Source organism: Malaya genurostris, chromosome 3 (genome assembly GCF_030247185.1).
Source record: "Malaya genurostris strain Urasoe2022 chromosome 3, Malgen_1.1, whole genome shotgun sequence".
Taxonomy (NCBI): domain Eukaryota; kingdom Metazoa; phylum Arthropoda; class Insecta; order Diptera; family Culicidae; genus Malaya; species Malaya genurostris.
Window position 1 is genome coordinate 300367928 of NC_080572.1, and position 16492 is coordinate 300384419.

General features: G+C 37.0%; 1 protein-coding gene across 6 annotated transcripts in view; it reads right to left on the reverse strand.

The window, feature by feature from the left end:
- Positions 1-16492, reverse strand: part of LOC131439112 (RNA binding protein fox-1 homolog 2-like) — a 573206-nt gene that overhangs the window by 388172 nt on the left and 168542 nt on the right. Inside the window, exon 1 of one of the 6 annotated variants that reach the window (XM_058609733.1) lies at positions 10437-11685. The exons of the other annotated variants lie outside the window; for them this stretch is intronic. Within the exon in view, the coding sequence (XP_058465716.1) occupies positions 10437-10448 (12 nt within the window). The 5' untranslated portion in view covers positions 10449-11685. Of the gene's footprint in view, positions 1-10436; positions 11686-16492 lie in introns of those variants that run through there. 6 annotated transcript variants of the gene reach the window in all.

The following is a 16492-nucleotide window of genomic DNA, read 5'->3' on the forward strand; positions in this document are numbered from 1 at the left end:
CTTTTAGGGTTTGTTTCAAAGCTATCCGAAAAACAGAAGCAGAAAATTTTGGTTTTTTATAGAAACTATGATTGCTCAAAACTTATCGTTTTCCGCGGTACAAATTAGTGACATTTTTGGTAGTATACCATTCTACCGTTGATTTCGAGTAGTGGCAAGAAGCAAGATCTGACCAGAAGACAACAGGATCCTTGTGGCTTCGAATCATTGGTAGAAGTCGTTTTTGTAAACATTCCTTGATGTATATTTCGCTGTTCATTGAAGCAGTGGTGATGAAGGGTTTCGAAATCTTACCACAGCTACAAATTGCTTGCCAGACCATAGCTTTCTTACCAAATTTTTCGACTTCAATCGATGTCTCGGACTGGTTTAACACTTGCCCTTCTCGCACCGTATAATATTGTGGTCCCGGCAAGGATTTCTAATCGAGTTTCACGTAGGTTTCGTCGTCCATGATTATGCAGTTCAAATTTCCAGCAAGAATCGTATTGTACAGCTTTCGAACCCTCGGCCTGATCGATGCTTCTTGTTTCGGACTACGTTTTGGTTGTTTCTGCTTCTTATAGATTCGAAGATTCAAACGTTCTTTAGCACGAATAACATTTGACTTCGAAGTGCCCACTTTTTTGGCCACATCCCGAACTGAAACCTTCTTCTTTTGCTCGAACGCCTTCAGTATACGTTTATTCAACTGAGGGTTAGCAGGACCTTTTTTTCGACCCGTTTTTGGTTTATCCTCACCGAACTTCCTGATTGCATTTCGCACGGCTTTTTCACTTACTCCTTCCATTTCTACTATCTTTCTCAGTGACAGTCCCCGCTCTGTGCACCATTTCTACAAAATTTTTCGACGTTGTTCTGCTGAAAGTCCACGCATTTCGAAACAAACTAATGAAAACGAATAAACAACTGCACAAGTGGTTTGAGAAGAGTGTAAACAACAGGAGCCATAAAAATTGACAGATTCTGAACCATTGCGAAATGGCAGCGGTTTTGGTTGCGTCCATACTTTCTGGGCAGTCTTTAAAACGGAGAGGTGAGACGTGACAGAGGGTCATTTAAGCCAGCAGAAATCTTCTAGTAACTTAACTTTTACCTTCTACCAGAGGAGTCGAGCTTAGGCAGCTGAACAATGCGAATGAAGGTGATGAAGGTTTTTTACCATTTACTATCCGAACCGGCATCTTAATTTTACCGTTTTCTTGTTCGACGTCGATCATTGAGCCTTAACAAGTTTATAACAGAAACCTTTTTTCGTAACAAGTGCTGATATAAGTCTGGTTTCGTTAGTTGTAAAAATATCAAAATTTTCTAAAAAGTATCAAAAAGAGAACTAGTTTAGATACGATATGTTGATCGGGACACTATGCGTATTTTTTCTGCAACGTGTCACTAGTGAAACCGAATGATCATCGAACTCATAGTTTTATTTAATTCAATTTCTGACACTTTCTTTACGTACGTCGAGTCTGCGTACCGAGGAACCACATTTACATTTTAATTTTTTTATGAAAGAGTTTAATCGAGCAAGAACATATACTTTTTGTCCGTAGTATTCTCGAGCGAAGAAGATGAACGAATTTTCTTCCGTGTAGTAACACTGCATCAAGGACCACACGAGGTAAGATTTCTCCGAGCTGTTTATTCAGTATGCATATCTACTTTCAAATTGCTGGCTTATATGACCCAAAGGTCTAATTTAGTACCAATTAAGCCTAACCCCGTGCAAAGCAAATCTTTCCAATTACCACATATCTATTCGACACTGAAAGGTCACGTTTATTAACTTTGCAACTCAGTAGCAGTCCTCAAGTTCCAAAGAACCAGCGAGAAAAAGAGACAGAATCATCGTGTCTTCACCATAACTCGACGAGAGCAAAAAAAAAAGAAGCTAAAGGCACGACTCATCCTCGTTTGATTCGCAGCCAAACACCCAAACACAGGTTGCACGCCAAAGCAATAATATTTTTGTTCGTACGGTACTGCCAATATCGGTAAGTGTTTGTTTTATTTTCGCTCGTACATACACACACCCTACGGTTCTCGGCCCGCCTCGGTGATGATGCGCATTCCCGAGCCGAGATGATGGCAACAGTCGAAACAAAACGGGGCAAATACGAAGAAGAAAACGTCGATGAGGAGAGTTACGATGGAGAGCTGAAAATAAAGCACCGCCAAATTCCCTCGGTGCCCCGGTCGGTGTATTAAACTATGAAGAGCGTGAGTCGCAATCCAAGTCCGTGAATGAATGAAAACGCGGAGTTATCTCCCAGGAGCCCAACTTTGGCGAAGGCACGAAATTGTTTTCTTTCCCCTTCGGACTACGAAGGATGATTCCGATTAATCGATGATAGATAGATGGCAGATAGTGGCCACCAAAAAAAAGCAACTACAATGGACATAACACAAAATTTGATGCACTCCGACAAGGGTAATAAAGAAAATTCTCCGTAACGGAACAAAGGAGTGCCTTGTCGGTTGTTAAATCAATCCAGTAGCAAACTGAATGATTGTTTCTAGTCATATGTTTCGATTTGTGAACTACTATGAAGTGATCTGTCGAAGGCAAAACGCAAAAAAAAATTACTTACAATCTTTGTTTTCACAATCTGATTGAAAGACGCTTTCCCGAATTGATAAATTTGAATAAGCTTCTGATCGATTCGATAGAAAGATCACCAAGTATCAGCAATGAAAAACAAATGACAATTTTCCGGATGTTGCCCAGCGAAAAAAAAATAATGCGACAGCAACGACACTTCTTCCCACTTCGAACAGTAATTTAATCTTTTTCCCAAACATGTGTATAACGATCGAATCTCGTCGACACACGGCGGTGGCCAAAGATTGCTCTGTTCTGTTGTTTATTGTTGTAGAGCTAAATGTATGTTAAAATAATCAATTCGTTCCGACAAACAAGCGAGACAGTCGACGATAACCGATGGGCTGAAATACAAACGCACATGTGTGGGACCCAACCAGACCAAAAGGCAGGCTTTCATGTGTGTGTATGTTTTTGATCCCCGGAAAGGTATTCCCATATTTTGACTGGAATTTAATCGAGCTTAGTTTCACCCCGAGCCCAAACTCCATCATTCAGTCAAATATTATTAGCTTCGTCGGACCGTACCCCATGTCATTTGCGTTGCAGATGTACAGCTGAAAGTTTCATTGGATTAAATATAAAAAAAAATTGTTATGTAGATTCCACGGTGATGACGACGACGATTGCAGCGACATTTAGACAGAGAACTTGTTGGCTCTGCCCGTTAGAGTAGAAATCGTGTTTCAATCGGCCTTGGCTTAGTGTCTGACTGCTGAGTCAAGAGATGGGAAAACGACAATGCATCGGAGCCCCGGGGTTGGTTGCATCTCGCAGCGACTGACTAGTCAGTGGCTTCTCGGCCGATACACGGTCTATGCGGTTGCGATAGGGTATTACAGTATGGAAATTGGAAGGGTTATATCGAATATGTAAAGCGGAGCCGCCGATGTTGAAAGCTGATCGTCGTAAGCCGTGCCATCGGGTGCCGTAAGCTACTAACGGTCCGGGAACGTGTGGGATCCAATATTTCTTCATTGCCTGTTGCTCCCGTATGTTGAGGTTCGGTTCAGTGAGACGAGTTCTATGAGACAGTTCTGTTGACATCTTCCAGTTGATGTTGAAGTTTTCCAGTGCAAGTAATCATCTAAAAAATCTTTCAAGACAAAAAGTCAAGTGTAGTTTTTTTTAGATACGAAGCCACACAGCTGGCAGAACTAGCTTTACCGCTTCAGTAATTGATTTGCTTCTGAGATGTGATTTCTCCAGAATTCCAATTGGCAGAGTAGATTTACGAATTAAATAAGATTTTCTTGGTCGAGTTCTGCATATGAGGCTCATTTTCCGAAAGTTTCGTTTATTAACTTTAATTGAACTTATTCACTCCTTCGACAATAAATTGCATCCTTTCCGTTCCGAGTAATTCTGTCTGTATCACCAAGCGTGAACCTTTAAAGAATAATCATGTCAATTTTTTCCGGTATAGAGGTTTTAACCTTAACGTCATTTGGCCTGGGTCAGAAAAGCGTGAAAAACATCGACTAACCCATCACGCTATGCCCGTCCTCGTGTCAAATTTATTTATTCTCACTATAGCAGTTTGTCTGAAAAAGATGTTATTTTGAATCAAATTATACACAAAAATTATATTTTCTGAATTCGGAACTTTGATTCTTAAACTAGAACTGAATTCAGTTTCTTTGTTCCATATTATTTAACCGTATGGTAGAATATGTTCGTCGTCAATACGTCGTACTTTATGAAGTAATAAAAATAGCAAAATATTCAATTATTACGAATATTCGGAACTATGAAAGGACGTCCTCCAGTTATGTTTGCGACATTACCCACCCGTCGTTTTTTCTCATGACTTCATTTTTTTATTTAAAAGATATATTTTATTCAGGCCTATTTGCGTACAAGCTGCCGATTGAGCCGATTTTTCAAATAATTTTTTTTTTAGTTGGATCTCGTTGTAACCCTTTTTCTAGGGGGAGAGGAGCTTCCATTGAGGAGATTCTTGCGAGGATTGAGGTGCACTTCGTTCGTGGTTCGTTTCGTCTTCCATTGCCGCATCGATGGTGTTGTTGTCGATTTCCGCCTTCTTTTCGTTGCTAGTTACTGTAGATGCACATTGTTGTACATTGGTTACAATTGCTGGTTGGTTGGAGGGTGAGTTGTTAACTGCAGCTGGTGTACTTTGTTGTATAGGGGATGATGATGGATTCGTTGAAGGGGATGCTTCATTGTTGTTGGTGGCTGTCACAGGTGTACTGGGTTGGTGTGAAGGAAGCACCGTTGTCCTTTGGTGTGGTTGTCTCCTTGTCCAGTTTATCACATGACTTACCGTAGTGAACAGCTTTTTGGCAATATTGACATGTGGCCATCTGATTGTCATGGGTAACAAGTGATTTGCACGGAATTCTTGTATCTTGACCGAAAATCACATAAGAAGGTATAGCCTTCTTCAAGTGTATGCGTAATAAACGTACACCGAATACCGGGGAAAAAACTCTTCCACTTTTCTTTTTCCATAGAGAGAATCTCTCCGTATTAGGACATAGTTTTGCGAATATATGAATCGGTGACGCTTGAGGGAAGATCATGCACACGCACTTCTATAGCACTATCTTCCGTATATACTGGATTGTTGTACTTAATGTACTCGTGCTCCACATAATGCACATTATTATTGTCTTTTGCGAATTGAATTGCATCTCTTTATAAAACTGGATGTAAACAACATTATTTGTCCTATTGCGTTGAAGTAAATGCACACGTTTAATGTCAAAAAGCATTTGCTCCTTAAGCAAACCTTCAAGTTCTCGTATCGAGGATCGAATTTTGCACTGCCTGAAGTCAACAATATTTGTAGTCTTTCGTAGCGGCGGTAGCTTTTGTTCGTTTGGCTCACTCATTTCGAGATCGTTCTATTGTTCACTACACAATACTGTACTTGGTTTTTTCTGTCCCGAACGTAAGCGGTTTTGTTTTATCGACTGACTTGGATGAAATGTGAAAGCGAACTGACATGACTTCATTTGATTCACTTTCATCTTGACCGCAACAAATCACTCAAACTAAGCTATTCACAAAATCAGTGGCGTCTTGTGACAAAAATCACGGATTGTGCATTGATTATGTGGTATGATATCAGATGTAACAGCTCGTTGTAAGTGCAAACTATTGTTATTTTGTTTCCTTTTCCTGTACTTCTTTAATCGGGAACTTGGAACCTGTATAGCCAAAATCGGTTCGTTTCACTGGAAACAAACATAACCAACAAATAGTTGAAATAGTTTTGCTTTTTTTTTTGCTTTGTCGCTCTTAATGACTAGTGGAAAGTATTTCGCTCGATTTTGCAGTGTCATGTATAAAACATTCAATAACGTGTCTTGAATTCCATAACATGAATTCATTGAAATAAAAAATGAATACTGATTGCAACCGCCGCGCGACTTGAACCGAGAATCATTGGATCACAAAGTACGTCTGTTAATCGACTGAGCCACAGAAGCACTCATCTGATTGGCAGGTAAAAGGTGCATTACAGTCGCGCTTGCTAGCAGAATGCAAGTTACTGTCGAGACCAGTAAAATTCATGCTAATCTAACATTAAGTTATAACAAATGAAATTTTCGCGTCATTTGACAAATTAGGTCTTTATGAATTTCATCGTATGAGGGATTAGGTCACCTGTAGATTTCAAATTTTTTTGGTGTGCAAGTGTTCTCTGGCATGCGTGAACCGATTTACAAATGATTTTTTTGTTTGTTTTTGGGTATATTACATTGGAAAAATCTGCATTGAGTTGTGCCAATGATTGCCTGCTGGAAATCAAAATAATAAAAATAGATTATTATTGAAATCGTTTGACGCGCAACGAGCTGTTTTGTGTGGAAATTTTACTGAGCCTACTTGATCCATGTGCTTCACTATTTCGAACCACATGTTAAATTAAGTACGGAGGACGCTACTTATATTTCGGGTACTGGCCACAATAATAAAGTTTGACATTTTTTAACATAAACGCACTTAGAACGTTTTGATGTACAAGCGCCAGTGGCGTCTCGTCCTCATGTGCACCTCGTGCACTGCACAACCGAATCCAATTGAAGGAATGAACTGTGTCCCCATCCCCAACCAAATTCAATTATCTTTATTTATTCGATGAAAACAGATTGGATCGCACCGAAATTGCGTGTATTTACAGGCATCTCATATACACCAGACATAAAATTTCAAGTATCTGTTGTCGCAGTGTTAGTGTCTTCTCCGTGCACATGAGTTACTGCAAAGATTCAAGAAAAGAAAGAATTACTCAGCTCAGCTATAAAATTTGTTCGTTTAAAAAAAAATCCCATCCGAAAGTATATCGTTATCTCATTGTATTGAAAAACACAAGCGAATCTCCATTCCTCAATCTTTAGTTTTCACTTACAACGAACTGTTATATCTGCTATCATACCACATAAGCAGTGCACAACTAGTCAATTTTGTCACGAGACGCCACTGACAAGCGCTATTAGTGTTGTTTACAGTGAGTTAAAAAATCAATTTGGCCATAAAATGGACATTTGAAAAAAGAATTTCGATTATCTCAACAAAAGTGTGTCGATGAACCTAGTTCTTTGTATGGCGATGAAACACCATCAAAAACCACTGTAAATCACTGGTATAGTGAATTCAATCGTGGTTGTAGTTCGATGGCCGACGAATTTCTTGAAGGTCGTCCAAAATTAGTTGTTCTACCATAAACCATGTCCCAGGCCTGCAAATTGAATTTCATTAATAAACCGAACATATAAATAAAATGCTCTCTAGAGTTCAACTTATTGAACATAACTCTCGCTTTCGGGTAGTTTTGGGTGTTGTGTTTTTTTGACAACAGGAAAGAGCTTATAAAATATATACTCAAAACTATTACAAATTAGATTAAAGGAATAAGAACTTCTCCGGCGATACATATTATCATATTGTCATCATATTGTTTGAAGATTTATGAAAAATCGATTCTTTGGTACTTTGACATAAGAATAATTTTACATTAATTATGGTTTCGGCTCTAGCGGTCTGTTAAATAAGGCCGACGTTTCGAAAACTGGTTATGGTGTTTTTCATGGAAAATTGTAAGTTTATTGGTTATGAAAGATATTGTCATTCTCGCTTAAGCTCAGCCACTCGAATGAGTTCACCGAATTCAGCACCATCTCATCATTTACCCACCATCTTTGAAAGTGACGTTAGGTAGTGCATTGTGGTAAAACAGGCTAATGTCTAAAACAAACGTTATTATTGCAACGTAAGAAATCTTTTTAATTAATATATGTAAATGGTTTTAAAATCAACAGTTTTTGGTGATCGCACATATGTTTTGTTATATATTTTAAAACAGTGACGAAAGAAGCTTTTTTATTATATAAACAACCGTTCGTGGGCATACGATTTCTAGACGAGGAACGATGAGATACTGAGTTAACACACAGTTATAATGTTTTTGTAAAAACTTTCATAACCAATAAACTTACAGTTTCCTTTGAAAAAGACCAAAACAAGTGGTCGAAATGTCGGGCAGTATATAACAACCGTTCTTATTTAACAGACCGCTAAAGCCGAAACCATTCATCATTTGTCATAAGAATAATAAGTTTGAAATTCTAGGTTTAATTAAATTTGTCAGATGGTTTTTTTTGCCTAATGGTATTGAAATGTCTCTTGTTTTCGACTAGAGATAGGGAAAACAGTTTGCAACAGTTTACGAAAAATATAATGCAAGTAACTCATTGTGTTTTGCGATACTAAATCAAACGATTTTCAATTTTCAAATGATTCTCTGAAAATAGACATTCTTTTCGCTCATTCTTTCAATAGATTGTTTAGACCACTTGTGATCAAATTATTTATCTCTAATCTCGCCCCGAGTATGAAATTTAGTATGTAATATGTACCAGAGAGACGAATGTGTTCCCGATAACACCAGATCTCGACATTTCAAGTATTTCTAAAGCATCAAAACAAAAAATTCGTTTTCTGAAATTTCTGAGAATCCTCGAGAAATTTGCCCCGTCTCACTTAAACCAAAACAAATAAATTTCTTTGATAAATTTAATGCAAATTTGCAAAAAAAAAATCACTGACAAAGTTGAAACTGAAGCTGAAAAGTAAACAAAATCAAGACTAGAATAGATAGATCAACAATCTCTAGGGTAGCTCAACTAACAGAGCACTTCCACGGATTGCAGATGGCTCACAAATTCGCATATCGGCTCTGGTGGAAAATTCTAGTTTCAATTTCTCTTTCGCATATTTTTTTAATTGGTAAAATATATCCTCTCGATCAAATACGAAGTAGTATAGTACTTAAGTGAGAAGCTGAGCAGTTTTCGATTCAAAATCGTCCAACGATACATTATCAGATTTTGTCATATTTTGGTTTTGCTAACCTACAATCAATACTTACTGAAATATCTCGTATTTAAAACAACGGATAAATCCATTTCTCTGTGTTTAATACAAATAGTATTGAAAATTTTTTTGATTGGTTCAAGATCTTCACAACGGAATTTCTCAAGAAAACTTGTGGACTTTATTAGCTACTAATAGTGTTGGGGAAATTATGATCAGAAAATGTTCATATCATTATCACTCGTGAAAAAAATCGTTTCAAGATATTTTCTAAAATAAACTCAGCCACTTCAGAGATTTTCATTCATTCAAGTTATCATATTTTGAAAGGATTCTTCGTAACACTAAAAACAGTGCCATTCTTCGATTTTTTTTTCGATTTTCACACAATGAACATTTTTGAACAATTTGAATTAAACGCTATAAACCATTGAGCGATTTTTTCTACTTTATTTTTTTCATAAGATCTGCTTTATTTTCGACATTGGACACACTTTTTATCGTACCAAATTTCAGATACACAATTAAAGAATTTTTCGTTCTTTCTAGGATAATAAATTAAAAATTTCATCCGCCTTGCTTTTTTTTGGATTCTGTAGATTTTGTTGATCCCACGATTACAGAACAACTCGATTTCTTAGTTTCCATAACTCCACAGGATGCACACTTTCCCAGTGTTTGTTACTTAGACTGAAATTCTTTTAGGCGGTAGGAAAAACTTGGCATTCTGAAATGCAGCAAACAAAAACGAGCGCACAAAAACATAACACCAAATGTTTCTCATGAAATAAATACCCAACCATGGAAGAAAGAAGTACACATGCACACATCAACTGCATTATTTCATCCGAAAATAGCTCATTCACTTCGCCTTCGAAACTCCCAATTGCACTACAGTGCCGCCGCGGCCAGGGAAGCAGACAGACCCGGATCCGTGCAGAACATCGCATCGCACAACTTTAGAATAACGAAATATAAACTCTTCATTCTAGCGAAGACAGGACAAGACAGTCCGGACAGGGGGACCTTGAAAACATATTGCTGTGTTCTGCTGCGGCTGCTGGTGCCGCTATGTTTTTTTGTCTTCAATCGAACCGCACCAGAGCTGTCAATAAAAACATACAAACACACTCGAATAGAGTAGTTGTGGAAGAGGAAAAAAATCGAAAATAAAACAACAATCGCTCACCACCACGACTGTAACACGGAGGCAGCGAAGGCATGCTCGACAGGCAAAAAAGGGGGATAAAAACAACACTCATTGAATAACTAAAACCTAAATGGAAGTTTAAATCCCGCATCGTAATACGCTTCTATGGAAGGTATTGAATTCCTTCTCCTATCCAAATAATATTTTGATAATGTCAAAAGCATATAGAAACAAAATTGACACTTCGCTTTTTGCGTTTGACAATTTTTGACAGATGGTTATTACACAAGAGTGTGATCCTTTATGTTACAAAACAAGCAAGAAAAGCTTTACACCCACCGGAAAATACATCCCCTGGGGATGTAAAAAGTATGCTCCTGAGGACCACAGTTTGAAGCCTTTTTGATAATCCTTCGCACGCAAAAAGATACTATTATCAGATACAAATGGAATCGACCACCGACGGAAGGAATATTCACACCAACAAATCCTGTTTTTTTTCTTCTTTTCTCTAGAGATTCACTCACAGTTTTGACACTTCAGTAGGATGATAAACAGAACACTAATCTACGCCACACACGCACGATTCGCGGACACTTTCACTGCACGAACAATACTTTCCGGACCAAATCGATCAACTCCCGACGGCGAGGAATCTGCTGGTGCCTCAGATGCGGCTGCTCCGGCTGTTGTCGTTTCGGTGAATAAACTCACGCAGCCGATTTGCGTGTGTGATGATTCTGCGGCAGCTTCTTATTTCGTATCTTTTCCTTCCTCTGCCTTGCTGCTGCGATGATGGCTCGGACCTTTTGACAGCTCGAAAATCGCGTCCCCGGAGTGAGCGCGCACGCTTCACAGAAATGCTCGGCAAGAGTTACCAGCGGAACCGGAGTGTGCGGCTGAGTTACCGCAGCGGACACGCGCGTTTCGTACGCTCTCCCTCTTCTTCTTCTTTAACACTCTCACTTCAGCAGGGCAGAACTCAAAATTCTATTTTATCCTTCGATCCCTTTTCAAAATCGCATTTGAAAAGATGAAACGCAACACACAAAACGCACACTAACGCGGTTCTTTAGAATATTTTCTGAGGCTGGGCCCAGGAAGAGTGTGACGATGATGACTGCTGGAAGCAGCGCAAGCACAAAATATCAACTCGAATCACCACACGATATTGGTATTTGGAAGCGATTGTGGATTGTCGATCACCAATCAACACTTTTAGCACCCCGAATTTGAACCTAGAACTTGCTCCGCCAGCTGAGATGAAAATTTGTATAAACATACGGCGCGCACTTCTCTCCCGGGCACCTTTCTTCCTTTCAGCAGAGCACTTTTCTTCACACTCACACCATCAAAAATCGTTTAGACATCCGAAAATTTCCACATGTTCCTGAATGGGGGGGGGGGCGAAGCCTTCACCGCGACCTTAACAGTCTTCCTACGTCAAAAATCGAACGTCTATTCGAGCCGGATGTTGCATATCACTCCTATCAGGAGAGTATTTTGAAAATGCCACAGAATGCAATCAATTTGTGCGTCAACGTGCAACACTTTTCCAACAAACTACGTCCGAACTACGGTGCGGTTTATGAAGAACTAAAGGAAGATGGTCTACTGATGGCGGCTGCAGGCCAGACAACGAATCTCTTTCTCAATCTCAGCTCGGAGCTCACTCTCTCTCACCCGTTTCACCGAGGGTTGAGTGCCATCCGTGACGGATGATTTTGTGTGATGCTGAACTGAACCAACGAGAGCGGGCACGTAGAACACAACCACAACAGAGAGTGAGTGGTGTAATTTTAATGATGGCCGCATTTTTGACAACCCAGTGCTCGGCCGATTTCGGGTGACCAGTAAAATCGGATAAAAGTTGTGAATGGTTTTCGGGAAGCGTTCGGGTTTGTGTGCACGGAACCGGAAAAGTTTACAATAACTTTTTCGAATTAATTTTTGGGTTTAGTTTTTTCATTTCCAATTTCTGTTTAAAAAACAGAAATCAAAACCACCCAACAGAATGCTTATTTTTTATTGTTCTGGTTCTACAAAAATCAGCGGAAATTCTTGAATTCAAACGATCTTTACGATTCTACTCAAATGGATTTAGAAAATATTAATCTGAATTGAATGCACCATTAAAACTATTTCTGTTCTTTGACTTAATTTTGATATTTTACGCTGTCTGTTACTCACGAAAACTACACCTATAACTTGTTACAAAGTGTCACTTCTCAACAAAAACAACTCACATAATTGGTTGAAAATTGTCATTGCAGGTACTAGATATTGAGCAATTTGACGTCCTTTTTAAGTACACGGATACAGTGTATACGAATATACCTGTATACAAAATAAAAATGTGTGCGAAACGCCGCACACAGTGGACAGAAACTAATTTGATTTAATACGATTTAATTATTGCTTCCTTATTGTTAATAAATAGTTTAGTTTAGAATCAACATTGTGTTTTATTTTATTGCTAGCCTTAAATTAAACTCACTAACAAATCAATCAATATTACCTAATCAATCATGGCGCCATCATGACATCATGTGGTAACTGTGCCAACTGATGGCATATTCGAAATGACCGTTGAATGTCTGTAAGTCTGCACTCTTAGAAAAGATGAAATTTAAGCATGCCGTAATTTCTTCGGTGATGACACAATATTACATCTCTTAACATGTAAAAATATTGTTGGTGTCTGTAACGATATAAACTTCAGCAAAAGCTACTGTAAAGTTAATGATACGACTTATTTTTACATCCTTTGAATTGTAAGTATATAATGACACTACTTTTATGTACTTCTATAAAAACCTTAATTTACACGGTATTTTCTAGGTATAGTTTTGAGACAAATTCATAAAAACAAACATTTTTTCTTCGCTCTTAATTTAAAAACTTAATTTGAAATTTTAAACATACTCTACCTATACCGATATTTCCGTAATAACTTTTTTTTGTCATTAGCTAATCAGATCTGAATAATTCAGGAATTATCCGCTTTATTTTTTCAGTGTCATGTATAGAAAAAGGCTCTTGAAATTTCACTTTTTCTTCCTATTAACCTGTAATTTGCGAACGGGGAGCCGTTTCTGAATCAAATTTGATAAAGTAATGTCAATTTGTAGGACCTTTCATTTGAGCTTAATATATCGATCGTAAATCGATCGAGCGGTCTCTAAGAAAACCGAGAGCCCTTTTTTCTTCTATTTTTGCACATTTCACTCCGTGACTCTGGAACCAGAAGTCGAATCTAAAAAACGAGATTTTTTAAAAAAAATTCCTATTTGGTAACCACTGAACCGATTATTTTTTAATGTTTTTTAAAACCGATTATTTTTGTCATTCTTTGTAATCGCATCAACGGATGGACGAATTAACATGATTCCTTTTTTGTTTGATCAGTGTGGGTAGACCCCACTGGGTTCGTACATAAAAAACAAAACAAAAAATCGTCGGAAAAGTTAAAAAATCGGATTAGGTGGTTTTGTATGAAATGGAATTTTACACTGAAAACAAGTCGCTAATGCTTGCTAGATCTTTGATAGGTATTGGACGCGCAACGATGTTTAGGCTCAGGCCGTTGAAGAAAATAAAACTAGATCGTTTGGCGGCGTTACGATTTCACATGCATACTTGATCCATATGTTTCGTCATTTCGATTATTCTGATAAACTTGAAGGCACAGAACAAGTTCTGAGCTAACTTTTGCACTAATTGTTATCTGAAGTTCGTTTAGATTCGTTGGGTAAATAGTTTAGTGTGAATAATTTCTTAAAATCGGGCTGCTTAGAATACTACTCATTAAATTAAGAACCTGCTCCAGATAGATCATACCCTCTTTCCGCAATTTGTGTTGTTCAAGTATCGAATGCAAATCGTAAATATCATATCTGGAAGAGAAAACGCGGTTCCTTAAAACCGTTAGTCGTGAAAAAAATCGACAAATGGTACATTCAGTTTACATGTTCGCTTCGCTATAACAGATGTTATGTACTCATTTTTCATATATATATTTATTCTGATAAAGATTCTTAGAAGTAAACTTAAAACCATTCTCTAACTGTGAACCGAGTACTCTGCAAAATGATGTGGTGGTTTAACTAATGGGATGACTATTGATATGATTGCTTAACGAATTCATTGTTTATGTATAAGTTAATGGACACTATATTTAATAAAATTGTCATTTTAACTGTTGAATGTACACGAATTTTCCGTTTTATAGCTAAATTTTTGATCGAAAATAATTGCTACCATTGCTATGCTACAAATATTTATCAATCAAAATTTAGATCTAGATAACATCAAAAAATTAGTGCCGCATAAAAAAATCATAACTTTTGAGCGACTTAGCCGGTTTTTGAATTTTTGGATGTGTTTGATAAAAAACCTTATATATTTCAAAAAACATGAAAATTTAAAAAGTTGATTCTTTTTTTGTGTTTGAAAACGCGTTTCGATTAAGTTTTTATAGTTTGTGGGTAGAGTGCGCTGCAAGTTTTCGTTTTTTATCTTGAAATTAAGAAATTTTAACATTACATATCAAAACATTAGCCAAGCAAAACTTTCCGTTTTGAGTAATAATCTTTTGGAAATTTAAAGCCGAAATTTGGTTGATAAAAGAATGACATAAAATTTTCAAAAAACTATAACCTAAAAACGAGAAATTTCACTCCGTTTGTTTGATAAAAAAAACTTATCTAGAAACTATCTATAAACCATAAAAACCGCAAAAATATACATTATACAATTGGCACATTCAACCACAAAACTCCTGCTTCATCATATCTACGCATTTTTTCATAGAAACTATTGACATTTCTAGATAACATATTCAAAAATTGAAAAAATAGTGGTCTCCAAGCTAAGAATTAAAATAAAGCCATTTTTCAAACAAAAAAAAATCGTAAAAAATCGATCGATATGATAAAAGTGATCAGTCTTGCATTTCACGAAGGAATACAGCATTAAAATTCTTGCAATTTTGCCAAAAAATCAACACATTTTATTCTGATTCCATGCTTCTTTTAGTAATACTCTTAAGGTGAAATGTAGCGGAATGCGAAAATCGCGTTTTTGATCAATTATTCAAAAACTAGACCGATTTTCGAAAAACCAGAAACACTTAAGTTTTCGAAATCAAATTTATCATAACTAAGTATTCTTAGAATTTTGAAATTTTCCTTTGCCCAGCCGTAATTGGTTTTTGAAATGTATAAACGGTTACTGATCCGCTCCAGGGGGATGATTTTAGAACTGAAAAGTAGTGTTTGTAGCAGAATTTCACAAAGAATCTGAAAATGCAACTCAAAATTATAAAATTTTAGCTAAAACAACCGAAATTTGAAAAAGTTTATATAAACTTTTCCGCATTTTTTTTATTGCTTGCGCGCTGCTGTTTCGTATTGAGGTGGTGTGAGAAATACACGGTGGGCACGGTGGCATTATATCGTGAGCAAAAATTACATGTAAAATTATGACGCGAATTTGTGCAGCATTGGGTTTTGTGTTGAAATAAAAAGGAGTTGAATACAATAAAATGGGTATTGTAAGAAATTAACTGTCATTTATAATGCTAATAATGTCCAATCCTGTTGAGTTCAATGCATTGATGTTGCTGAAGCAATAAAGCCTGGCTGTGTGATATCGTATATCAGGTATTATTTTAGATTGTAGCAATTTTTATAACAAAACTATGACTTCATCATTGACAAGCTACTGAATGAAATACAAACCAAGTATTATCGTGATATAAACAATGTGATAAACATTGATAAACAACAGGGATATACATGGTTAGCAAGTTGGTCAATACATATACATATAATCTCATGTTAGTCATTCATAATTACCCATGATTTATAGCTCTAGTGTAAGAGTAATCACTAACAATAACGATTGAATTAGCATATATTCAAAGTGTGAAGGATTCAAAATCCATTACGTCCAGTCTTTTTTACAAGCCAATATAACGAGAGGTAAACCCAATGCGCTCAATCATTGAAAAAAGTTATTGTTTCTATGTGTCCGTCTTTCTTGGTATGCTTTGTGCGACGGTTCGTTCAACTGAAGCGGATAAAATTTTGCGCGCATTGTTGGTGGTTTCTAGGTTGCCGGAAATAACATCAGTCATTTGAAAGTTAAATAATTAAAAATTAAATTTGAATTCTTATAATTGACAATTGAAGAGTTAACGAATGTTTTTGATTTTTGCTAACATGAGTCTTAAAGTTAAATGGATTGCAGCGACGATTTTGATGTTTGAATTCGTTTTTACACTGCGATCTTCACTGAAACGTTGCTAACAATAAACTGTCAAAGTTAGCAATCGATCAGTGGCGCGACATGTGTCGACAAGTTAAGCCCGTATTCGAGCGAGTTGCACTGCG